The sequence below is a fragment of the Bufo bufo genome, chromosome 2 (assembly GCF_905171765.1).
Source record: "Bufo bufo chromosome 2, aBufBuf1.1, whole genome shotgun sequence".
Lineage (NCBI taxonomy): Eukaryota > Metazoa > Chordata > Amphibia > Anura > Bufonidae > Bufo > Bufo bufo.
Window position 1 is genome coordinate 509,881,283 of NC_053390.1, and position 25,445 is coordinate 509,906,727.

The 25,445-nt window shown below is 42.9% G+C and overlaps 2 protein-coding genes across 4 annotated transcripts in view; both read left to right on the forward strand.

The window, feature by feature from the left end:
• The window catches only part of TNKS (tankyrase), a 246,026-nt gene that overhangs the window by 9,207 nt on the left and 211,374 nt on the right, over window positions 1–25,445 (forward strand). The window lies entirely within an intron of this gene.
• On the forward strand, window positions 16,802–21,548 carry LOC120989644 (lamina-associated polypeptide 2, isoforms alpha/zeta-like). Its single transcript, XM_040417876.1, has 2 exons — window positions 16,802–17,227; window positions 17,305–21,548. The coding sequence occupies exons 1-2, from the start codon at window positions 17,171–17,173 to the stop codon at window positions 18,586–18,588; spliced, it is 1,341 nt and encodes a 446-aa protein (XP_040273810.1). The 5' UTR covers window positions 16,802–17,170; the 3' UTR covers window positions 18,589–21,548.

Sequence of the window (25,445 nt, forward strand, 5' to 3'; positions counted from 1 at the left end):
GCTGTACGGGCACACGGCAGGGCGCAGAAGGAAAGGAATGCCATATGGTTTTTGGAAGGCAGATTTTGCTGGATTGGTTTTCTGAACGCCATATGTTTTTTATTTTTCTGCCGATCATCTTGTGCAGGGGCTCGTTTTTTGCAGAAAGTGTTGAGGTTTTAATTGGTACCATTTTTGGGTACATAGGATTTTTTGATCATTCATTATTACACTTTATGGGGCAAGGTGACCAAAAAATTGGCTGTTTTGGAACAGCTTTCATTTATTTATTTTTACAGCGTTCATCTGAGGAGTTAGGTCATGCGATAGTTTTATAGAGAAGATCGTTACGGACGTGGCAATACCTAATATGTATACTTTTTCTTATTTATTTAAGTTTTACACAATAATAGCATTTCTGAAACCAAAAAAATGTTTTAGTATCTCCATAGTCTGAGAGCCATAGCTTTTTATATTTTTGGGGCGATTGTCTTATCATTTTTTGCGGGATGAGGTGACTGTTTGGTACTATTTTGGGGGTCATAAGCCTTTTTGATCGCTTGCTGTTGGACTTTTTGTGATGTAAGGTGACAAAAATAGCTTTTTTGGCACTTTTTTTTTTTTTTTTTTTTTTTTAATGGTGTTTATCGGACGGGGTCTATCATGTGATATATTTATAGAGACGGTCGTTACGGACGCGGTGACACCTAATATGTGTATTTTATTCTTTCATTTTTTTTATAGGAAAAGGCAATTTTATTTTTTTAATTTTACATTTTTATAGATTTTTATATATATGTATATATATAAATCATTTTATTTATTTTTTTTTAAATATTATTTTCACTTTCTTTTTTTTATCAATTCCCTCTTGGATCATGAAGATCCAGTGGGGCTGATGGCTGTACTATACTTTGCAATGCTCTTGCATTGCAAAGTATAATACTATTAGATGCCCTGTAGGTGGCAGCACCGGACGCCTTTGCCATGGCAACCATCGGGCGCTGCCATCACAGCGCTGCAGCCCTGATGGTTGAGAGAGGGAGCTCCCTCCCTCTATTAACCCCATGGATGCCGCAACCGCGGCATCTATGGGGTTACAGCAGAGTGTCAGCATAGAGCTGACACTCGCTGCTGATGGCGGCGGCTCAGGAATGGAGCTGCCGCCAGCCATCACACACAGCAGGGGGACCGGGGGCAGCGCTGGAAGGGGGGGGGGGGCGGTATTGAGGTATGGCCGCTAACATTGAGGGTGAGGGAGGCTGGGACAGGAGGGGCGGGGAGACAGCATGGGGCGGACCGCATCAGGGAGGGACTACATGAATATGGATCAGGCGGGGGGAACTACTGCATCAGGGGCAGGCGCGGACAGGGGGGTGTTAGAGGCAGATCGGGGGGCACAGATTGGGGGCCACAGAGACACTACCTGATTTCAGGCTATGATCTGCAGAGCGCAGATCAGAGCCTGAAACTGGCATTTTTTCCACTGCCGCGATCCGATTGGTTAGTCTGCACAGACTAACCAATCGGATCGATTGTCGGCAAGGGGCCACTCTGATTGGTCCCTTGCCGGCATTACTGAACTGTATGCTGTCCGTGACAGCAGCAGTGCAGGGGCAGAAGCTTTAATCCAAGCGCTTTGCAGCGCTTGGATTAAAGAGCTGGTTTGACGTTTATAGACGTGATAGCTGCACGGGGCATGTGCAAATATCACGTATATAAATGGATTGCAGTCGGGAAGGGGTTAAACTTGTTCCATGTGCTACTTTGTGGGAGTTTGTATGATTATACAAATACTTTTTTATGTAAAAATTGTATAGCATATAAAGACAAAATAAAAGTACACCATGTAACCTTTTAAAGGGAACCTGTCATCAACTTTATGGTAACCTCACTAAGGGCAGCATAAATTTGTGACAGAAGTGCTGATCTCAGCGGTGTGTCACTCATGAGCTAAAACTAAGTGGTTGCTGAGAACCAGCAACATAATCATTGCAGCACAGGCCTTGAGAAGAGTCAAATCTACCTGAGAAGAGTCCTGGTTATTCATAATCTCCTGCTCTCCGGTCCATCTGCTGATGACTGGCAGTTCTCTGCTAAACAGAAAGAGAGAAAACTAGGTAGAAGACAGGTGGGCAGGAGAGCAGGAATTCCTGAATAACCAGGACTCTTCTCAGGTGGCCGGGACTCTTTTCCAGGCCCAGTCTGCAAAGATTGTGATGTTGGTTCTTGGCAACCACTTAATTTTAACTTATAAATGACAGACCGCTGAAATCAACTCACCTGTCTCTACTTTATACTGCTGTTAGTATGGGTGGCATAATGTTGATGACAGGTTCCCTTTAAAATATACATACAAATCAGGAGCGTAACATAGATCAAACATTTTATATACACGTGGACAAAATGGTCTGTTCTGTTAAAGAGAGAACAACTTACAACGGTCACTGAAATGCTTGAAACTGAGAAAAGTAATAATAAATAAAAATGTACTGAAAATCAGCTAATAAAAATCACACTTTGTTTTAAATTGTGGTTCAACATAATAATAATAAAAAAAAAAATGGACAAAAATGATGGTACCTTTAGAAAACATTGAAAATAATTTGACGATAAGGACATGTTACACTAAGGTTTGTCCTATAATTAGCATTGTGTCTTCCAACTTGTAACCAGTCAGTCTGCCTATTTAGAGGGTGAAAAGTAGTCACTGTGTTTGGTATGGTGGGTACCACACTGAACGTGGACCAAAGAAACACTTGTCTCAGGAGATTAAAAGTAAAGGCTATAAGATCATCTCCAAATAGCTTTTTGTTCCTGTTACTACAGTTGCACATATTATTCAGAAGTTTAAATCATAAAAAAGTGAGACTGGAAATTTTAAAAATGCATATTGACGAGCCACAAAGTTTCTGGGATAATGTGTCTTGGACATATGAGACAAAAGTCACATCAGCTCTATGTTCACAGACACAAAAATGAAGCCTACAAAGAAAAGAACATTGTACCTACTGGGAAACATGGAGGAGGCTTGATTATGTTTTGGGGCTGCATCAGGCACAAGGTGTCTTGAATCTGTGCATGGTACTGTGAAATCTCAAGACTATCAAGGCATCCTGGAGCGAAATGTGCTGCCCACTGTCAGAAAACTTGGTTTCAGTCGCAGGTCATGGATCCTTCAACAGGATAATGACCCAAAACACACAGCTAAAAACATCCAAGGATAGCTAAGAACAAAGCACTGGACTATTCTGAAGTGGCCTTCTGATCTAAATCCTGTGGAAGGAGCTGAAACATGTAGTATGGAGAAAGCACCCTTCAAACCTTAAACAGCTGGAGCAGTTTGCTCACGAGGAGAGGGCCAAAATACCTGTGGACAGGAGCAGAATTCTCATTAAAGGTCCATTCACATGTCTGCAAAACGGGTCCGCATCCGTTCCGCAATTTTGCGGGACAGATGCAGACCCATTCATTTTCAATGAGGCCAGAATGTGCTATGCGCATTTGTGGATCTGTGCTTCCATTTCTGCAAAAAACTAGAACATGTCCTATTCTTGTCCGCAATTGCAGACAAGATTAGGCATTTTCTATTATAGTGCCGGTGATGTGCGGTCCGCACATTGCCAATGTCCGTGTTTTGCGGATCCGCAGAACACTTACAGACGTGTGAATGGACCCTAAGAGTTACAGAAATCGCTTGATTGCAGTGATTGCCTCAAAAGGTTGTGCAACATAATATTAAGTTAAGGATACCATCATTTTTGTCCAGGCCAATTTCATTAGTTTGTTTTGTGAACTATTCTGTTAAACCACAATGCAAAAGCAATGTCTGATTTTCTGTAATTTTTTTTAAATTTTTTTTATTACTTTTGTTAGTATTCAGTGATTTGTTACCATTGTGGGTTTTTTTTTCTGTAAAGGAAAGGTACCCACAATTTTGTCCATGTGTGTGTGTGTGTGTGTGTGTGTGTGTGTGTGTGTGTGTGTGTATTTTTGTGCATGTCTGTGTTATATTTTTAGAGCCATGTGCGGTCTGTCCTTAGGGTTTGCATGGTCTGGCGCTTCATGCTTGACAGTTGGCAGTCTTTGACCGTTCCCAGTTCAGTTAGTGAGCTCTTCAGTGCTACCAGTGCTCATCACTGGAAATGATATGGCTATGTATATGTGTGCTTGATTTTATGTACCTGTTTGCAATGGCACTGTATTGTGCCCATCTAGAATATTTTATAAATATGGCTCCTGTCTGTATTGCCCTATGTTGGTGGAAGTGTTTTGTGGAAACTTCTTTAAAGGGATTTTATGATCTGTCAATAGAATAATTCTGTAAGGTCCTGGTCGGTGGGATTCTAGCCTCAGGGGGCCCACGTTGCTTTTGTGTCAGCATAGAAATGACAGAAAAGAAAATACTCTGATATTTTAAATTGTACTCTTGCCTATTGAATGAATTGTTTCTGTGCATTCATCTGATAACTAGGATCAGAATGGCACCGTATTAAAATAATCCCCTAAAATGAAGCTGCACCTAATCCACCTAAATCATTTGCATGGGATGCGATGTTCAGGCGGGGTTGTGGAAATACTTGATCTTTGTTACAATTTAGAAAGATAATCATATACCGGTAGCTGCTGATGCATACAGTTCAAGTTCTCCATACTGCAAAGTCCAAGCAAGTGAACTGACTGCGGCATGAAATTAATTTTGATAAAGAAATACAACAAAACCAACGTTACTAGAATTTTACTCGCTGGAAACCATGCTTTTTCAGGTAAGACTAGCTTGTGTAATAGTTAGGAGGGAACTGTGAAGGTGTATAGGATGGCGCTGTTGTGTGAGCATCCATTTACGTGATCCCTGGATGGAGTGGCATGTGCGGTCATATCGTTCAGTAGGCTATTACAGTGCTTTATATTGTAAGTATTTAGTAGATATTGCACATTGTGTTAGAATAGTGCAGGGGTTCTTGTAATTTTTTTGCATGTTTATCAACTTTTATCTGTTGGCTTTATGAATATGTAGCACTACTAGCTTTTTTTACTTCCAATTATTTTATTTTTTTTAAGGGTCTTTAAAGAGGACTTTTCATGGGTCCAGACATTATAAACGAAGTATCAGGATACGTAGGACATAGTATAGGGATCTAACTGCACTTACTATTTTTTCGGGGCGCCGCTCCGTTTGCCCGCTTTGGCCCACGGTGTATTGTCCCGCCTGGTATGCTAATTAATAGCATCGGCGCAATGAGGAGGAGACTGAGTCTTTCTCCGTGGGTGTCTCCAATTGCAGCGGAGGGCGTCACAGCCAGGAAGAAAAAAAACCTCGGAGCAAATGTCATAGGTACAAATCTTGTCATGTTAAACATTGTGTTTGAGCAGGAGAAGCTGGACAGATATATATATTTTTATGGGAAAAATTGTACTATAATTTGTATGTTGTTCATCTAAATTCCTGTTCTTTCTGGGCTTTGAAGTTAAGGAGGCGGTCCTATCAGTCATTGACAGCCTTCCCTCTAGGACTGTGTATACAGAGAGCTGTCAATCACTGATAGGACCGCCTCCTTGACCTCCAAAGCCCAGAATGAGCAGGAATATAAATGTATATATTTATGTTATACTGAATCTTTTCCCACAAAACTATACACCAATCTGCTCAGCTCCTCCTGCTCTATAACATGCTGCCTGCAGCTCAGACACCATGTTCAACGTATAAACCTACAAAACCTCTGTCGAACGCCGACAGCACTACACTCCACCTGGGACAACACACAATGTCCTAGCAAAAAACCAGTGGGACCAAATATCAAAAAATTATTATAACAACTTTATTTCAATAATATATATAAAACATGGAGAAAAAAGGGCAAGATGAAAAAAAAAAAGATATACAGAGAAGCGAGGGGCAAAACCTCATCGGACAACCATGTTTACTTTGCAGAACTGTGATAACCGTCTCCGGATAAAAGGCTACACCCTATGGCTCACACAAAATGGTCAAAAATATCAAAAAAGAACAATAGTAACAAAAATGATGACAATGATATACACCACCCACCCCTATAGGGGATATGGTGTGAAACTATTGCTGCAAAATAAACTATAACCACCATTTAATGAGGCATGCAGTATAAGACCCAGTATAGCTATGTATAAAATACGAAGTGGATGAGAAATTAGCAACATCCAACCTCAGTATGTAGCATAGGTCTAGTGTAGACAGTGTGGCATAACGGTGTAACCATAATCACATTATACAAGGGACGTACCTGAAGATTGGTCTGACCAAAAGGAGGCGAAAAGCCACAAGCGCAAGACCTCACACAGAGTTTTATTCATATGTAAATGAGGACTTGCAAGGCCTGCCCTGTAAGCCTCTTACGTCATCCAGTGTACTGGATGAGATCCCGCCGGCGCATGCACACTGTGATGACCATTGTGGGGAGCAGCATCGCTCTATGCAGTGCGCATGTGCCGGCGGGATCTTATCCAGTAGATAACGCAAGAGGCTTACAGGGCAGGCCAAGCAACAGGCTGGGGAGGGGTTATGAAGGCAGAGTAGCCTGGGCACTTACAGCCCGAACGCCGCCCCTGCGCACTTACAAGTCCTCATTTACATATGAATAAAACAGCGTTTTTGCCTCTGGTGAACATCAAAACAAAAGGAAACAGGTACCATTTGACTCATGTATAGTTATGTAAGCAGTGTATAATGGCATACTGTGGTGACAGGCTCCATGTAACTGTTTTACCAATCCACCATTCAGTTTTTGCAACGTTCACTTTTACAGTGATAAATGTTTTAGCATTCCAAGACTCCTAACTCTCTTGATTTTTACTTTTTGTACAGATTTGTGAGAGGGCTTGATTTTGGCGGGACTAGTTCTCATTGGTACCATTTGGGGTACATGACACTTTTTATTCAATAAGCTAAAGCAGGGTGGATTTGATTTAAATCAAACTGATTTAAATCACTAGTCAGTAAGGCTTGATTTAAATCATAGTTTTCTACATAAAAACTAATTCTTGCTGGTATAACTTATAATATGCAAGTAGATGAAGATTTAACCCCTTAAGGACATAGGACGTACCGGTACGCCCTATTTCCCGAGTCCTTAAGGACCAAGGACGTACCGGTACGTCCTAACTTTAAATAGGCATTCCGGCGCCCCAGGGGTTAATCTGAACAGGATGCCGGCTGAAATAATTCAGCCGGCATCCTGTCACAACGCCAGGGGGGGTCATGTGACCCCCCCCCGTGTCGGCGATCGCAGCAAACCGCAGGTCAATTCAGACCTGCGGTTTGCTGCGCTTTTTGCAGTTTCTGATCCCCGCGGTCCTTGACCGCGGGGATCAGAAACTTTTGAGTGTCTAAAGTCAATATTTTTCACCCCCCTGCACCCCTGCACGATTTGATGCCGGCGGGTGGTGCGGGGGGGGGGGTCGCAAGCGGTGGGGGCGTTGCGGGAGGCGGGCGGTGCGGCAGGCGGGATCGCCCGCCTCCCCATGAATGATCGTTGGCTTCTAGTGGGTATACCAGGGTGCCAGCACCCTGGTATAAACGGCTGACATCTGTGCAGATGTCAGCCGTTCAACCCTTTCCACACAGCGGTCCGTACGGACCGCTGTATGGAAAAAGTTAACTGTCATCGGTCAGGGAGCTCCCTCTCCATCGGGGGGCTGCTGTGCCTTTGCAGCCCCCCGATGGAGAGGGAGAGAGCCCCCCTCAGCCCTGTGCTTACCCTTCCCCGTCTGCGAAGTTGTGGCAGACGGGGAAGGTTCCCATGGCAACAGGACGCCTACTCAGGCGTCCTGCTGTCCATGGTGCTGAACAGATCTGTGCTAAAAGCATAGATCTGTTCAGTGTAAGTAAAATACAGTACAGTGCAATATATATTGTACTGTACTGTATTATACAGACATCAGACCCACTGGATCTTCAAGAACCAAGTGGGTCTGGGTCAAAAAAAGAAAAAAAAAAGTGAAAGAAGTTAAGATAAAAAAAAAAACATTTATCACTGAATAAAAATTAAAAAAATTAAATACACTACACATATTAGGTATCGCCGCGTCCGTAACGACCTGATCTATAAAACGGTCATGTTACTTTCCCCGCATGGTGAACGCCATAAAAATAAAAAAATAAAAACTATGAGAAAATTGACATTTTGCCCACCTTACTTCCCAAAAAAGGTAATAAGTGATCAAAAAAGTCGCATGTACGCCAAAATAGTACCAATCAAACCGTCATCTCATCCCGCAAAAAATGAGACCCTACTCAAGATAATCGCCCAAAAACTGAAAAAACTATGGCTCTTAGACTATGGAGACACTAAAATATTTTTTGGGTTTTAAAAATGAAGTTATTGTATAAATCTTACATAAAAAAAAAAAATTGTATACATATTAGGTATCGCCGCGTCCGTGACAACCTGCTCTATAAAATTACCACATGATCTAACCTGTCAGATGAATGTTGTAAATAAAAAAAAAAAAAAAAAAAAAATGCCAAAAAAGATATTTCTTGTTACCTTGCCGCACAATAAGTGTAATATAGAGCAACCAAAAATCATATGTACCCTAAACTAGTACCAACAAAACTGCCACCCTATCCTGTAGTTTCTAAAATGGGGCCACTTTTTTGGAGTTTCTACTCTAGGGGCGCATCAGGGGGGCTTCAAATGGGACATGGTATAAAAAAAAACAGTCCAGCAAAACCTGCCTTCCAAAAACCGTATGGCATTCCTTTCCTTCTGCGCCCTGCCGTGTGCCCGTACAATGGTTTACGACCACATATGGGATGTTTCTGTAAACTACAGAATCTGGGCAATAAATAATGAGTTTTGTTTGGCTGTTAACCCTTGCTTTGTAACTGGGAAAAAAAAAATTAAAATGGAAAATCTGCCAAAAATGTGAAATTTTGAAATTGTGTCTCTATTTTCCATTAAATCTTGTGCAACACCTAAAGGGTTAACAAAGTTTGTAAAATCAGTTTTGAATACCTTGAGGGGTGTAGTTTCTTAGATGGGGTCACTTTTATGGAGTTTCTACTCCAGGGGGGCTTCAAATGGGACATTGTGTCAAAAAAACAGTCCAGCAAAATTAGCCCTCCAAAAACCAAACGGCGCACCTTTCACTCTACGCCCTACTGTGTGCCCGTACAGTAGTTTACGCCCACATATGGGGTGTTTCTGTAAACGGCAGAGTCAGGGCAATAAAGATACAGTCTTGTTTGGCTGTTAACCCTTGCTTTGTTAGTGGAAAAAATGGGTTAAAATGGAAAATTAGACAAAAAAATGAAATTCTCAAATTTCATCCCCATTTGCCAATAACTCTTGGGCAACACCTAAAGGGTTAACGACGTATGTAAAATCAGTTTTGAATACCTTGAGGGGTGTAGTTTCTTAGATGGGGTCATTTTTGGGTGGTTTCTATTATGTAAGCCTCGCAAATCGACTTCAGACCTGAACTGGTCCCTAAAAATTGAGTTTTTGTAAATTTCTGAAAAATTTCAAGATTTGCTTCTAAACTTCTAAGCCTTATAACATCCCCAAAAAATAAAATATCATTCCCAAAATAATTCAAACATGAAGTAGACATATGGGGAATGTAAAGTCATCACAATTTTTGGGGGTATTACTATGTATTACAGAAGTAGAGAAACTGAAACTTTGAAATTTGCAAATTTTTCCAAATTTTTTGGACTTCATTTTACCAGTGTCATGAAGTACAATATGTGACGAAAAAACAATCTCAGAATGGCCTGGATAAGTCAAAGCGTTTTAAAGTTATTAGCACTTAAAGTGACACTGGTCAGATTTCCAAAAAATGGCCCGGTCCTTAAGGTGAAAATGAGCCTGGTCCCTAAGGGGTTAAACAACTTTTCATATTAGTTTGACTAGGTTGATTCTGCATTCATAGGTTTGTAGAAGTTAGGATTAAGGTCTTTTTCTCAACTCTGTTCATGTTATAACATTTTTGCTGTGAAGAAGAGGCATGTGATCTCTGCTGTTTTGAGAACTGCAAAAGTAAACCAAGCATCTGTGATAATATCTTGTAGGCAGAGAAACTGCCCAATATTCTTACAAAAACCTCTGGAAGAGCATGACATTGTAAATTGATTAATGGAATTTATTTACCTAAAAAATTAAACCTATACAGTGGTCCCTCAAGTTACAATATTTATTGGTTCCAGGACAACCATTGTATGTTGAAACCATTGTAAGTTGAGTAATCGGTTCCACAGCCCCAAAATGTCATCCAAGATAAGAGAAAATGAAGATTTAAGAAAAATAAGCAGATAACTAATACAAATAAAACAAGTTCTTACATATAACAGTCTGGAATAGCTGCTAAACTAGCTACTAATACAGATATTTTACCAGAGAAGTGGACAAGATTCGTTGGGTCTGAGTCTGAGACATTGTATGTTGAGTCTGGTTTCAACTTAAGAGGGGTCAGAAAAGACCATTGTATGTTGAAAATATTGTATCCTGAGGCCATTGTGTCTTGAGGGATCACTGTACAGCCTTATTCTACATAATTAAAAAACGAATCTTTATTTCATGATGGAATAACCTTTGGATGGTAATATATTTTCCTCAAAAAGCATTTTATATAAAAAAAAATCAGATTTTAAATTAAAAAAAAATTGTTTAAAAAAAAAAAAAAAAAAAAATCTGATTTTTATTCACCCTGAGCTAAAGACAGAAACATTTTTTTTTTAGTGCGTTCACCATGTGGGATAAATTGCATGGTAACTGGTAATTGTATGGTGCAGGTCGTTTTGCCACTTTTTTCTTTGAAAAGCATTTTTATTTCAGTGGGATAGACTTTTTTTTTTTTTTAACGTGGAGTGTTTTTTTATTTTAATTTTTTTTACCAAAAATAAGTTTTCACTTTTTATTTTTACATTTTATTGTTCACATGAGGGAACTTTGACATGTGATCCTCTGATTACTACCTATACAGGAATATCTGCTGTGTATAACTGACGGACATATGTAGAGTACGTTTTCTGTATTGGGCCTCCTGCACATGGCTGTGTCAGGATTTTGGTCTATAAAACATGGATACCTTCCATGTGCAATCTGTGTGTTCCTCTCTCCCATTGACACAAGACTAGGACTTGTTCTATAGTTTGTGGACTGGTCGCACAGATCCACAAAAAATGCAGATGGATGAAAAATAACTGGCAGATGTGAGTGTTTCATAGTAATACACTAATGAATGTGTTTTCCTCATGTCTCTATTTGCGGTATACTGATACAGCTTTATGTGAGATGGCATATTCATGGAGGAGATGCAGGTGTCATCTGCTTGCTGTACACACTGGCAGTGCTGTGATTGTCTGCCATTCAGTGGTGTTGCTGTATGTATTTCCTATTTAGATTTGTTTTAAGCACTGTGTAGTCTGCAATGAAATAGCTCATGACCAGTGTAATTAGCTTCATCTCTTCATGCTGCTCCACTTCTGCTTCTCCTTCTATAATTTTCATCACTTAGTCTCCTGCATTGCTTCTGACAGTTGCCATCTACAATCCAGTTTTGTGCTGCCACACTTCATTTAGTGGATCCTGCAGAAACGCTTTTCATCATATTCGGCATAAGCATTATTCTTTATATAATTCTATATATTTATATACGGTATATTTGTGTGTTTAATATTTTCTTCTAGGAATCTTACAAAAAGATCAATATTTTACAGGCACTTAAGGTCCATTCACATGTCCGTATGTGTTTTGTGAATCCGCAAATTGCAGATTCACAAAACATGGACACTGGCAATGTGCGTTCCGCATTTTGTGGACCGCACATCGCCGGCACTCTGATAGAAAATGCCTTTTCTTGTTTTTTTGCGGAACGGAAGAGTGGATCCACAAATGTGGATGCGGACAGCACATTCCGGCCCCATTGAAAAGGAATCGGTCCACAGCTGTTCCGCAAAATTGCGGAACGGATGCAGACCCATTTTGCGGACGTGTGAATGGACCCTTAGAGAGGACCTGTCACCACAAAATGCAGTTCACTCTGAGTGCAGGCAGCACATTATAGAGCAGGAGGAGCTGAGCAAACTGATATATAGTTTTGTGGGAAAAGATTCAGTATAACTTGTATTTCATTCATATAAATCCCTGCTCTTTCTGGGCTTTGAAGTCTGAAATCAGAGGCGGTCAGATTGACAGCTCTGTATACACAGGTAGAGAAGGAAGGCTGTCAATCACTGATAGGACCGTCTCCTTCACTTCAAAGCCCAGAATGAGCAGAAATTTATATGAATGAAATACAAGTTAGGGCTCGTTCACACAAACTTATTTTGCGTTCCGTATACGGGCCGTTTTCTACGTTCCACATACAGGGCCGTATACGGAACTGTTCATGTCAATGGGTCCACAAAAGATGCGGGCAGCACTCTGTGTGCTGTCCGCATCCGTTGCTCCATTCCATTGCCCCGCAAAAATGTAGGAGTCCTGTCCTATTATAGTCCGTTTTGCGGACAAGAATAGGCATTTCTATAAACGGCCTCCTGTTTCGTTCCGCAAATTGCTGAAGGCACACGGGCGCCATCCGTGTTTTGCGGATCCGCAGTTTGCGGACTGCAAAAAATGGCACGGTCGTGTGAACGAGCCCTTATAATGTATCTTTTCCCATAAAACTATTTATCGGTCTGCTCAGTTCCTCCTGCTCTATAACATGCTGCTGGCAGATTAAGGCCTCATGCACACGACCATATGTATTTTGCGATCCGTAAAAACAAATCTGCAAAAAATACGGATGACATCCGTGTGCATTCCGTATTTTGCGGAATGGAACAACTGCCCCCTGATAGAACAGTACTATCCTTGTCTGAATTGTGGACAATAATAGGGCATATTTTTTTGTGGAACGGCCAAGCAAATTGAAAGCTGCACAATTTAAATGCATTACTAATTGTGTCCCTTTATTTGTTGTGAACCCTGCTTTACGACAAAGCAGCAAAACTATTACTAATTACTGAGGAGGAGGAGGAGAGGGAGCAAACAGAATGATGATGATGTGATTAATTATGATGTTGGCAAAGGCACAGTGAATTTTATTCCATTAATAATGCACATTATGCTTGTTGCTGTTCTCAGATTTATGCATATGAGAGTATAATTTTTAATGGCCATACAGTAGAACTGAATTTTATAGCTACTAGAATATTATAACAAAGCTTTTCTAGATATACAGCAATATGCATAGGGGCTCATGCACACGACCGTATGTATTTTGCGTTCCGCAAAAAACACGTATGATGACTGTGTGCATTCCGTATTTTGCGGAACAGAACAGCTGGCACCTAATAGAACAGTCCTATCCTTGTCCGTAATGCGGACAATAATAGGACATGTTCTATATTTTGGCGGAACGGAAATACGGAAACGGAATGCACACAGAGTCATTTCCATGTTTTGTTTTTTTGTCACCCAATTGAAATGAATGGTTCTGTATACGGTCTTTAAAAAAAAAAAAAAAAACGGAACAGACACTGAAAGAAAATACATTTGTGTGCATGAGGCCTAAACTGCATTTCCTTTTAAATAGTAAATAGGTGCCTTTAAAAGGCTATGTACACCTTTTGGATGCAATTTTGTTTGATTGCATGTAACTCATTTTTGGCTAAAAATCATTTTTTCAATTGCCCTTTATTAAAAATAGTAAGCTGTTGTGTCTCAAAGGGTTAACTGTTTTTCTAGCTGTGTGACTGGTACTTTCACTTTTGTCATCTTATAAACCTTATCTCTATACTACTGAGAGGTCATAAATGCTTTTCTAACCCGTAGGATACCAGCGCTGTATATGTACAGCGCTGGGAACTGGGTCTGAAATCCAAGCGTCGTACAGCTACTGATCAGGTGGGTGCAGCTGCAGGGGTCCGGCAGTCACTGATGGCCGAACCCATGCTGTATGCGCCGGCATCAGTGAAAACCTCAATGACGGCGCATTAACCCTCACACTGCCGTGGTCAGCGCTGACATTGGCATGTGCGGTATCCTGATGGGTCCCGGGGTTTCCACCGGGTCCCTGTCCTGCTGTGACGGGGAACCGATGGCTTGGACAGCAGCCGGATGCCTTCCTTAGGCATCGTGGTTGCCATCCCTGTGAGCCTGTGAGATCCAGCCCCCTGGATCTCACAGGCAAGCAGACTGTGTGTATTACACGGCTTAATACACTTACAGCCAATTCATTACAATACAGATGTATTGTAAAGGGGATCAGACCCCCAAAAGTTGAAGTCCGAGTGGAACAAAAAATATAGTTAAATAAAAAGTAAAAAAAAAAAAAAAGTTTTACAAAATAAAAAATGTAAAAGTTATGAATAAATTTCAAGCAAAAAAAAAAAGCGTCCTTTTCCCAAAATAAAGAAATTAAGTTAAAAAAACGTAAAAAAGAAAATTAGACATATTGGGTATCGCCACGACCGCATCGACCGGCTCTATATAAAAATATCCATTTAGTCAGGTGAACGCCGTAAAAAGAAATAAAAATAAAAACAGTGGCAAAACAGCCATTTTCTGGTCACCTTGCCTAACTAAAAGTGTAATACCAAGCAATCAAAAAGGCGTATTCAGCCCAAAATGGTACTAATCAAACCATCAGCTCATCCTGCAAAAAATGAGCCCGTACCTAAGACAATTGGCCAAAAAATAAAAAAAATATATGGGTCTCAGAACATGGCAACACAAAAACAAGATTTTATTCTGTTCAAAAAGGCTTTCACTGTGTAAAACTTAACAAAAATGATAGACATATTAGGTATCGCCGCATCCGTAACAACCTGCTCCATAAAAATATCACATTATATTCCCCCTCGGGTGAATGCTGTAAAAAATATTAAAAAAAAACTATGCCAATACAGCAATTTCTTTTTCAACTTGCCTCACTAAAAGTGTAATACCAAGCAATCAAAAAGTCTTATGTACCCTAAAATGGTAACAGTGAAAACGTCGCCTCATCCTGCACAAAAATGAGCCCCCACATAAGACAACCAGTTAAAAAATAAAAACCAATGGCACCCGTAAACCAATCCATCAAAATCTGCGCTGCAAAATCCATATGGTGCTCCCACAGCAGTTTACCACCACATATGGGGTGTTGCCGTATTCAACACCTTAGGCCTCTTTCACACAGGCGTTGCCGGGAAATGTGCGGGTGCGTTGCGGGAACACGCACGATTTTTCCGCGCGAGTGCAAAACATTGTAATTCGTTTTGCACTCGCGTGAGAAAAATCGGCATGTTTGGTACCCAAACCCGAACTTCTTCACAGAAGTTCGGGCTTGGGATCGGTGTTCTGTAGATTGTATTATTTTCCCTTATAACATGGTTATAAGGGAAAATAATAGCATTCTGAATACAGAATACATAGTAAAATAGCGCTGGAGGGGTTAAAAAATAAATAAATAATAATTTAACTCACCTTAATCCACTTGATCGCAGAGCCGGCATCTACTTCTGTCTTCATCTTAGCTGTGTGGAGCAACAGGACCTGTGGTGACGTCCCTCCGGTCATCACATGATCTTTTACCATGGTGATGGATCATGTGATGACCGGAGTGACATCACCACAGGTCCTGTTGCTCCACACAGCTAAGATGAAGACAGAAGGAGATGCCGGCTCCGCGATCAAGTGGATTATGGTGAGTTAAATTATTATTTATTTATTTTTTAACCCCTCCAGCGCTATTTTACTATGTATTCTGTATTCAGAATGATATTATTTTCCCTTATAACCATGTTATAAGGGAAAATAATACAATCTACAGAACACCGATCCCAAGCCCGAACTTCTGTGAAGAAGTTCGGGTTTGGGTACCAAACATGCCGATTTTTCTCACGCGAGTGCAAAACGAATTACAATGTTTTGCACTCGCGCGGAAAAATCGTGCGTGTTCCTGCAACGCACCCGCACATTTCCCGGCAACGCCTGTGTGAAAGAGGCCTAAGGTGTTATAACATGGTTATAAGGGAAAATAATAATGGTCGGGTCTCCATCCCGATCGTCTCCTAGCAACCGCGCGTGAAAATCGCACCGCATCCGCACTTGCTTGCGGATGCTTGCGATTTTCACGCAACCCCATTCACTTCTATGGGGCCTGCGTTGCGTGAAAAACGCAGAATATAGAGCATGCTGCGATTTTCACTCAACGCACAAGTGATGCGTGAAAATCACTGCTCATGTGAACAGCCCCATAGAAATGAATGGGTCGGGATTGAGTGCGGGTGCAATGCGTTCAACTCGTGCATCGCATCCGCGCGGAATACTCGCCCGTGTGAAAGGGGCCTTATGGTGTGCTTTTTTTTTCCTGTTACCCCTTATGAAAGTGAAAAACTTGGGGCTAAAGCACCATTATATTGGAAGAAATTAAACTTTTCATTTTCACAGCCAAGTGTTTCCCAATTCCGTAAAACGCTTAGGGGGTCAAAGTGCTCAGTCAGTACCCCCCTTAATATATTCTTTAAGGGGTGTAGTTTCCAAAATGGGGACACTTTTTCAGGGTTTCCTCTGTAGGGGGTAGGTCAGGGTCTCTTCAAATGCAAAATGGTGGCTAAAAACCATTTTAGCAAAATCTGCCTCCAAAATCCATATGGCGCTCCTCTCCTTTTTCCCCAGTCGTCTCCATGACACCAAGTCCTGAGATTGACTTCCTTCTGATTGGACAGGAAAAACACAGAGAGGTTAAAACCCCCACCCCCTCCTCACATCACCAGTGTTTTTCCTGTCCCATCAGGATAGGAAGCAGGAGAGGTGCACGGAGCTCGTTTGGGCTCACCTGGAGTTTTTTTTTTTTTTTTTTTTTTTTTTTTTTTTTCATCTGGGCCGAGGTCGGATCTGCAGTGCAGCTCTCCCTCCTCCGTTTGGTTAGGCCTGGGCTCGGGCACATAGGTAGTGCCCCTGCGAAGATTCCCTCTGCGGCGGTCCCGGAGGGCTTGATGCAGAGGGAAGGAGGAACACGGCGGATCGGCACTGTGATGTGTCCCTTCCGGCCGGCAGGCGGATGACGTCAGACGCCGGGGGCGGAGCTAAGCGCGCTGACGTCATCAACATGCGCCACAGGTCCTGCAGCATGAGAAGCACATGGAGACACTATAAAAACGCTCAGGACCTGTGTAACGGCGCCCTGCATAGCGCGGCTCACATATTTTGGTGAAGCATCTCTGAAGCGGTCGGGAGTCAAGATGAGCACCCCCCTCACGCCGGGCTCTGGAACCGAGCCTGCATCAAACCCTGGGACAGTGAGTAACCTGTTCTCAGGTACATGCCTTGTATGGTGGGTTCAGTCTGCTCATCCTTTCCTCCCTTACCATTTCAGGGAGAAAAGGATTCGGCTTCTGCAGCCAAAAAAACTAGAAAATGTGGTATTTGCTGCAAAAGATTGTCTAACACTGGATCCAAGCCCCTGTGTAAAGAATGTACTGCCAGTGTCATCAAGTCTGAGTCTTCTAGTCTAATTGAAGACATTAGAAAAGTGGTAAAAGAAGAGGTTCAGCTAGCCTTAACTACCAGAGAACCTACTCCTCCCAAAGTTCCCCCCACTCAGGACGCCCGTAGTGTTAAATCACTTATCCTGGATTCCGACTCTGAGGGGCTGGCGGTCTCAGACTCCGAATCTGTCCAAAAACACCCGGCATCTTCAGATGAAGAGGGCGAATATAAGCGCTTCCTGTTCAATCCTGAAGATATTGATGAACTTATCAGGGCCATCAGGGCCACCATTCAGATGGAGATGCCTAAAACCCCTAGGTCTACCCAGCAAGAAATTTTTGGGGGTCTAGGTGAAAGGAAGAAGGCCGTTTTTCCAGTCCCTGATAGTGTCCAAAAATTAATTAGGTCTGAATGGGAAAAACCGGATAAAGGATCCTTTATCCCAAGAGGAATTAAGAGGCGCTACCCCTTTAGCCAAGAGGACTGTACGGATTGGGAGACCATTCCCAAAGTAGACGCGCCAGTGGCCAAGGTAGCAAAACATACGGCCCTACCGTTTGAAGACTCAGCACAATTGAAAGATCCTCTAGACAGGAAAGCGGAAAGTCTCTTGCGAAAGACCTGGGAGACTACGGCGGCCCTTCTCAAACCGGGCGTTGCCTCCACATGTGTGGCCAGAACACTGAACCTTTGGCTAGACCAGCTAGAGATACATCTGGTCAATAAGACACCACGGGATCAAATTCTAGAGAGCTTGCCTCTATTAAAGATGGCAACCTCCTTTCTAGCAGACGCAGCTGCTGAATCAGTTAAACTGTCCGCCCGTACAGCTGTTCTCTCAAATACAGCGAGAAGGGCACTATGGCTTAAAGCGTGGTCAGGAGATATCACATCTAAAAATAAATTAATCGCACTCCCCTTCCACGGTCAGTACGTTTTCGGAGAAGATCTAGATAAAATCCTAGACAACGCGACAAATAAAAAAAGAGGGTTTCCAGAGGAAAGATATAAACAAAAAAGGCAGCCCTTTCGTGACCGATTTTTTCAACCCGAAAATAAAAAAGATAAAGGGAAGACTGGGAGGTGGAGCTATGCGAAGGGAGGCAGGGGGAGAAGCTTCCTCTTCAACCCAAATCGGGCCGAAGCCTCCTCATCCAACAACAAACAATGACGCCATACCAGTGGGGGGAAGACTCGGCTCCTTTCTAAGATCTTGGGAGCATGTAACAAACAGCCGGTGGATCTTAAGTATTATACAAGAGGGTTATCTGATAGATCTTCTCTCTTCCCCTCCACAGAAATATGTGATCACTACCCTTCCCCCATCTCAAACTGCGACCTTAAAAAACGACATAAAAAACCTATTAACCTTGGACGCCATAGAGCCCGTCCCGAAAAATCAGACAGGACTGGGATTCTATTCCCGCCTCTTCATTATAAAGAAACCAAACGGGAAATCCAGGGTAATTATAAATCTGAAACATCTAAACAAATACGTAAGATATCAAAAATTCAAAATGGAGACCCTGAAGTCAGCAGTGAAACTCTTAAAAAAGGATGCAGTGATGGCCACAATAGATTTAAGCGACGCCTATTATCACGTCCCAATTCACAGGTCATCAAGGGAATTCCTAAGGTTCGCAATAGAATTGGAGGGAAACATTCAGCATTTCCAGTTCAGGTGTCTCCCCTTCGGGATCTCTTCTGCCCCAAGGGTTTTTACCAAAATAATGGCGGAAGCCTTGACAACCTTGAGAGAAAAGGCAATTTGTGTGATCCCCTATCTGGACGACCTACTGGTAGTGGCGGACAACATAGAGACCATGGGAATCCATCTCGGGTTAGTCCTGGATCATCTACAGAGCCTAGGTTGGCTCATCAATTGGAAAAAATCGGATTTAATCCCATCCAAACGGAAAGTTTTTCTGGGCATTACTCTAGACACAGTCTCCCAAAGATCCTTTCTACCACCTCAAAAGATAGTAAAACTTCAGACAGCTTTGAGGAAGTTCAAGAAGGAGAAATTCTGTTCAATAAGACAGGCCATGAAGGTACTAGGGAGTCTGTCCGCTTGCATTCCAGCAGTTGCCTGGGCACAGTTCCATCTAAGACCACTCCAGAAATTCATCTTAGACAAATGGAACAGATCGCAATTAACCCTAGAGAGGAAAATATTCTTAGATGCAGAGACCAAAAAATCACTAACTTGGTGGCTCAGCAATTCGAACCTAGAAAACGGGATTTTCTGGGCACAAGATCTCCCTCTAGTCATCACAACAGATGCCAGCCTCCACGGGTGGGGAGCGGTCGTCCAGGGGAACTCCTACCAGGGAACATGGGGGAATTACGTGAGCCAGCAATCCTCAAATTTCAAGGAGCTGAGGGCAGTGTGGGAAGCACTGAAACACACAAGTCAGCTGGCAAAGGGTCGTCACGTCCTAGTCTACTCGGACAACGCTACAGCCGTGGCCTTTATCCAACACCAGGGAGGCACAAGGCATCGCCCGCTACAGAACCTGGCAAACAAAATCTTTTCCTGGGCAGAAGGCAACATTCAATCTCTTTCAGCGGTTCATTTGAAGGGAGTTTTAAACATTCAGGCCGATTACCTAAGCCGGCACAGACTAGACCCAGGGGAATGGATGTTAGCCCCAGAAGCCTTCCATTTAATCACGAAGAAATGGGGCAGGCCGACGATAGACCTGTTTGCATCCAGGAGAAATCATCAGCTAAACCAGTTCTTCTCCCTCAACCCCAGGGATCATCCTCGGGCAGTAGACGCCCTCAACCAGAGTTGGACAACAAACTTAGTCTACGCCTTCCCCCCATTTCCGCTTATCCCCAGAGTGTTACAGAAGTTCCTAAAAGAAAAGTGTACACTAATCCTGATAACCCCCTTCTGGCCCAAGAGAAGTTGGTTCTCCCTCTTGAAAGCCCTCAGCGTGGAAGCTCCTCTCCTTCTACCTCAAAGGCCGGACCTTCTAAGTCAGGGACCTATTTCTCACCCAGACCTGAAAATACTAAAGTTAACAGCCTGGATTCTGAAGAATCCAACTTATTAAACTTTGGTCTATCAAAAAAAGTAGTGAACACCTTACTCCTTAGCAGGAAACAGAGTACCAACGACAAGTACCAAAAAATATGGAAGAAATTTGCTGATTGGTCTGGGACCTCCTTCAACCAGTTTAGAGCCAACATCTCACTAATCCTGGATTTTCTTCAAGAAGGGCTAGATTTAGGTCTATCCCCCAATACCCTTAGGGTCCAGGTATCGGCTTTAGGAGCACTATATAATACCAAGCTAACGGAACATCCCTGGATATCCAGATTCCTTAAGGCGGCAGATAGGATCAGACCTACAATTAGAAACATGGTGCCACCATGGAACCTTAATACAGTACTAGGGGGTCTAACCTCCGATCCATTCGAACCTCTGGACTCTATCCACATCAGATGGCTTACCATTAAAACGATTTTTCTGGTGGCAATAACCTCAGCCAGAAGGGTCTGTGAGCTGCAGGCCTTGTCCATCCAAGAACCATTCCTTGCAATATTTGAGGACAAATTAATTTTCAAATTAGATCCGACTTTCCTCCCCAAGGTAGTCTCGACCTTCCATAGGTCTCAGGACATTGTTCTCCCCTCGTTCTGTGACGATCCGAAAAACGATCAAGAAATCACTTACCACACATTAGATGTCCGGAGAGCGGTCTTAAAGTACCTGGAAGCTACCAGCCTTTGGAGAAAAGACAAAAATCTGTTTGTCCAATTTTCAGGTCCTAACAAAGGGAAGAAAGCGGCAAAAAGTTCCATCTCCAGATGGATTAAGATGGCAATCTCCGAAGCATATAAAGCTCAGGGAAAAGACGTCCCTGCTTCCCTAAAAGCACATTCTACGAGAGGCATGGCTGCCTCCTGGGCGGAAAAAGCCTCAGCCTCCTTACAACAGATTTGCAGGGCAGCAACATGGAAAAGAGTTCATACTTTCACTAAGCACTACAGACTAGATGTAGCTGCTAATGACGACCTAAGATTTGGACGTAAGGTCCTGTCGGCAGTTGTCCCCCCCTAATTGTATCTTTGATATTGTCTCAGGACTTGGTGTCATGGAGACGACTGGGGAAAAGAGTATTACACTCACCGGTAATCCGGTTTCCTGGAAGTCTCCATGACACCACATATATCCCACCCTTTTTTTCTGCTATTAGCTATTATCCTTTCATCCTGGGGTTCTTCGTTAAAATACACTGGTGATGTGAGGAGGGGGTGGGGGTTTTAACCTCTCTGTGTTTTTCCTGTCCAATCAGAAGGAAGTCAATCTCAGGACTTGGTGTCATGGAGACTTCCAGGAAACCGGATTACCGGTGAGTGTAATACTCTTTTAGCGCCCTGAGAGCAGTTTACTACGACATATGGGCTATTTTTGTAAACTGCCGAATCAGAGTAATATATATATTGAGGTTTATTTTGCTGTTAATCCTTGCTGTGTTGCAAGAAAAAAATTTGATTTTACATAAAATAGACCAAAAAAGTGAAATTTTACCTCAATTATCCTTTAATTTTTGTGGAACACCTCAAGGGTTAACAAAGTTTGTAACATCAGTTTTGAATCATTTGAGGGGTGTAGTTTCATATATGGGTGGTTTCCATTACATAAGCCCCTCAAAATCACTTTATAACTGAATTGGTGCTTAACCGCCTCCGGACCGCCTAACGCAGGATCGCGTTCCGGAGGCGGCAGCTCCAGGCAGAGTCACGCATATACGCGTCATCTCGCGAGACGCGAGACTTCGCTCAAAGCCGGCCCTTGCATGCGCATCGCGGGCCGGCAAAAGTTACAGGACAAGTTCGTCATCAACCTGCCAGCCAATGATCGTCGCTGGCAGGTTGATGATTTTCAAAAAATCGAATCACAAGCCATCTAACACCTTATATTTATAAATATAAGGTGTTAAATGGCTTCTGTGCTCCTCTGCTGGTCCTTTTGGTCGGTTGGTTCCAGCAGAGGAGCAGACATCACAGTGAGTAGCCACCAAACACTACACTTAGCCCCAGATCACCCCCCATCACCCCAATTAACCCCTTGATCACCCCTGTCAATCACTAGTGAAAGGGAAAAAAGTGATCAGTGTAAACTGTCCCTTTTTTTTTTTTTTCACTGGTATTGACTGTTGGGTTTTAGGATAGTTTAGCCCCCTTGGTTAGGTAGTTAGCGATCGTTTAGCGCCCAGCCCACCGCACCGCACCGCAGTCACTTATTCGCTAATTAGCGTATCGCTAATCAGCATTTGTACTTTTATAGTATCTGTAAGTGATCACAGTCAGATCTATAATAGTATTAGTGTCACCTTAGTTCGACCTCCACCCAAAACGCAGTGTTTGCCCGGTCAGGCCTGATCGGTCGCCCACACGTGCGTTCACCCACGCCCGCCCCGCCGCAGTGACAAAAAAATATATATTTTTTGATCACTGCACAATCACTTTACAAGCGCTGCGGCGATAAAAAAAATCAGTTTTGATATTTTTTATCAATCGCAGCGGCCTCCGGTACTTCGCTAGCCTCCCATTTGTAAGACAGGCTTGCTTTTTTTCTTGGGTAGTCTCAGGGAATACCCCTAAATTTAGTTGTCCAAATGTCAAACAGGGGGTATTCTTCTGAAGAGGCCTACAGGATTCTGACCCAGTCGGATGAGGAATGGCAACCCTCATCTGACGAATCTAGCGGGTCAGAATATGAACCTGTAGAAAGCAGTGGCAGTCTGACCCAAAGTTCGGACGAGGAGGTTGAGGTCCCTGATAGCACCAGGCGTACCCGGCCCCTTGTTGCTAGACCACAGGTTGCGCAGGATCCGCTTCAAGGGCAGCAGAGTGGGGCTGGCGCTGTCGGATTACGTGGTGAGGCATACACCAGCAGCGCAGCCCTCCCTGGACCTAGTACCAGCACTGCTGTACAACATGGTGAAGTGGCGAGCACCAGAAGGGCAGTTGAAGCTGGTACGGTGGCACGTGCAATAGTTACCCCGTCGCAGCCACCGCACAGACAGGCCCGTAGAGTCCCTGAGGTGCTGGCAAACCTTGATTGGCAGTCCCCAACTTCAGCCGCCCAGTCTGGAGTTCGGGTTGAGACAGCTCAGATCGGTTCGGCCCTGGGATTTTTTGAGCTGTTCTTGACTGCGGAGCTTTTGGACTTAGTTGTGGCAGAAACAAATCGGTACGCCACTCAATTTATAGCCGCCAACCCGGGAAGCTATTATGCCCAGCCTTTCCGGTGGAAACCTGTCCAAGTTTCCGAATTAAAAAAAATTCTGGGTCTTCTCCTCAACATGGGTCTAACCAAAAAGCATGAATTGCGGTCATATTGGTCCACGAACCCAATTCATCACATGCCCATGTTCTCTGCTGCTATGTCCAGGGCACGATTTGAGGCCATCCTGCGTTTCCTGCACTTTAGCGACAACACCACCTCCCGTCCCAGAGGCCACCCAGCTTTTGACCGGCTCCACAAAATTCGGCCCCTCATAGACCACTTCAACAACAAATTTGCAGATTTGTATACCCCTGAGCAAAACATCTGCGTAGACGAGTCCCTTATACATTTTACCGGGCGCCTTGGCTTCAAACAATACCTCCCAAGCAAGTAAAGATCAGACCCTGGAGTCGGTCGGTTGCCCTGACTACCTGGGGAGCCTTGGAGTCACCCTTATTTGGCAAGGGGTACCATCTTTATGTGGACAATTTTTACACAAGTGTGCCCCTCTTCAGGCATTTGTTCCTAGAACAGATTGGCTGCTGTGGCATCGTGCGACCTAGTCGCCGGGGCTTTCCCCCCAACGGCTCGTTACCACCCGTTTTGCAAGGGGGCAAGACGGCTGCCTTGTGTAACGAAGAACTGCTCGCGGTGAAATGGAGAGACAAGCGTGACTTTTACATGCTCTCCTCCATTCACACAGACACGACAATACAAATAGAACGGGCAACCCGTGTCATTGAAAAGCCCCTCTCAGTCCACGACTAAAATGCGCTCATGGGAGGGGTGGACTTCAATGACCAGATGTTGGCTCCTTATTTAGTTTCCCGACGCACCAGACGCTGGTATAAGAAGGTGTCTGTCTATTTGATTCAATTGGCTGCCTATAATAGTTTTAAGACAACGGCAAAAGACAACTTTTCCCATTTTTTTTTATACAAAGTTGGCATTTGACAGAGATATTTCTCTCACCCAGCATGGGTATATGTAAAATGACACCCCAAAACACATTGCCCAACTTCTCCTAAGTACGGCGATACCAGATGTGTGACACTTTTGTGCAGCCTAGGTGGGCAAATGGGCCCACATTCCAAAGAGCACCTTTCGGATTTCACAGGGCATTTTTTACACATTTTGATTTCAAACTATTTCCCACACATTAGGGCCCCTAAAATGCCAGGGCAGTATAACTACCCCACAAATGACCCCATTTTGGAAAGAAGACACCCCAAGGTATTTCGTGATGGGTATAGTGAGTTCATGGAAGTTTTTATTTTTTGTCACAAGTTAGTGGAATATGAGACTTTGTAAGGGAAAAAAAAAAAATCTTCATTTTCCGCTAACTTGTGACAAAAAATAAAAAGTTCTATGAACTCACTATGCCCATCAGCGAATACTGTAGGGTGTCTACTTTCCGAAATTAGGTTATTTGTGGGGGTTTTCTACTGTCTGGGCATTGTAGAACCTCAGGAAACATGACAGGTGCTCAGAAAGTCAGAGCTTCTTCAAAAAGCGGAAATTCACATTTTTGTACCATAGTTTGTAAACGCTATAACTTTTACCCAAACCATTTTTTTTAATCAAAGACATGTAGAACAATAAATTTAGAGAAAAATTTATATATGGATGTCGTTTTTTTTTAAAAAATGTTACAACTGAAAGTGAAAAATGTCATTTTTTTGCAAAAATTTCGTTAAATTTCGATTAATATCAAAAAAAGTAAAAATGTCACCAGCAATGAAATACTATCAAATGAAAGCTCTATTAGTGAGAAGAAAAGG

Excerpts from the sequence above, each read along its gene's own strand:
- LOC120989644 (XM_040417876.1), top strand. The coding sequence starts at position 17,171 with ATGAGCACCCCCCTCACGCCGGGCTCTGGAACCGAGCCTGCATCAAAC. Across the intron at positions 17,228-17,304 it reads CTGCATCAAACCCTGGGACA|GGAGAAAAGGATTCGGCTTC; the intron begins GTGAGTAACCTG and ends TTACCATTTCAG.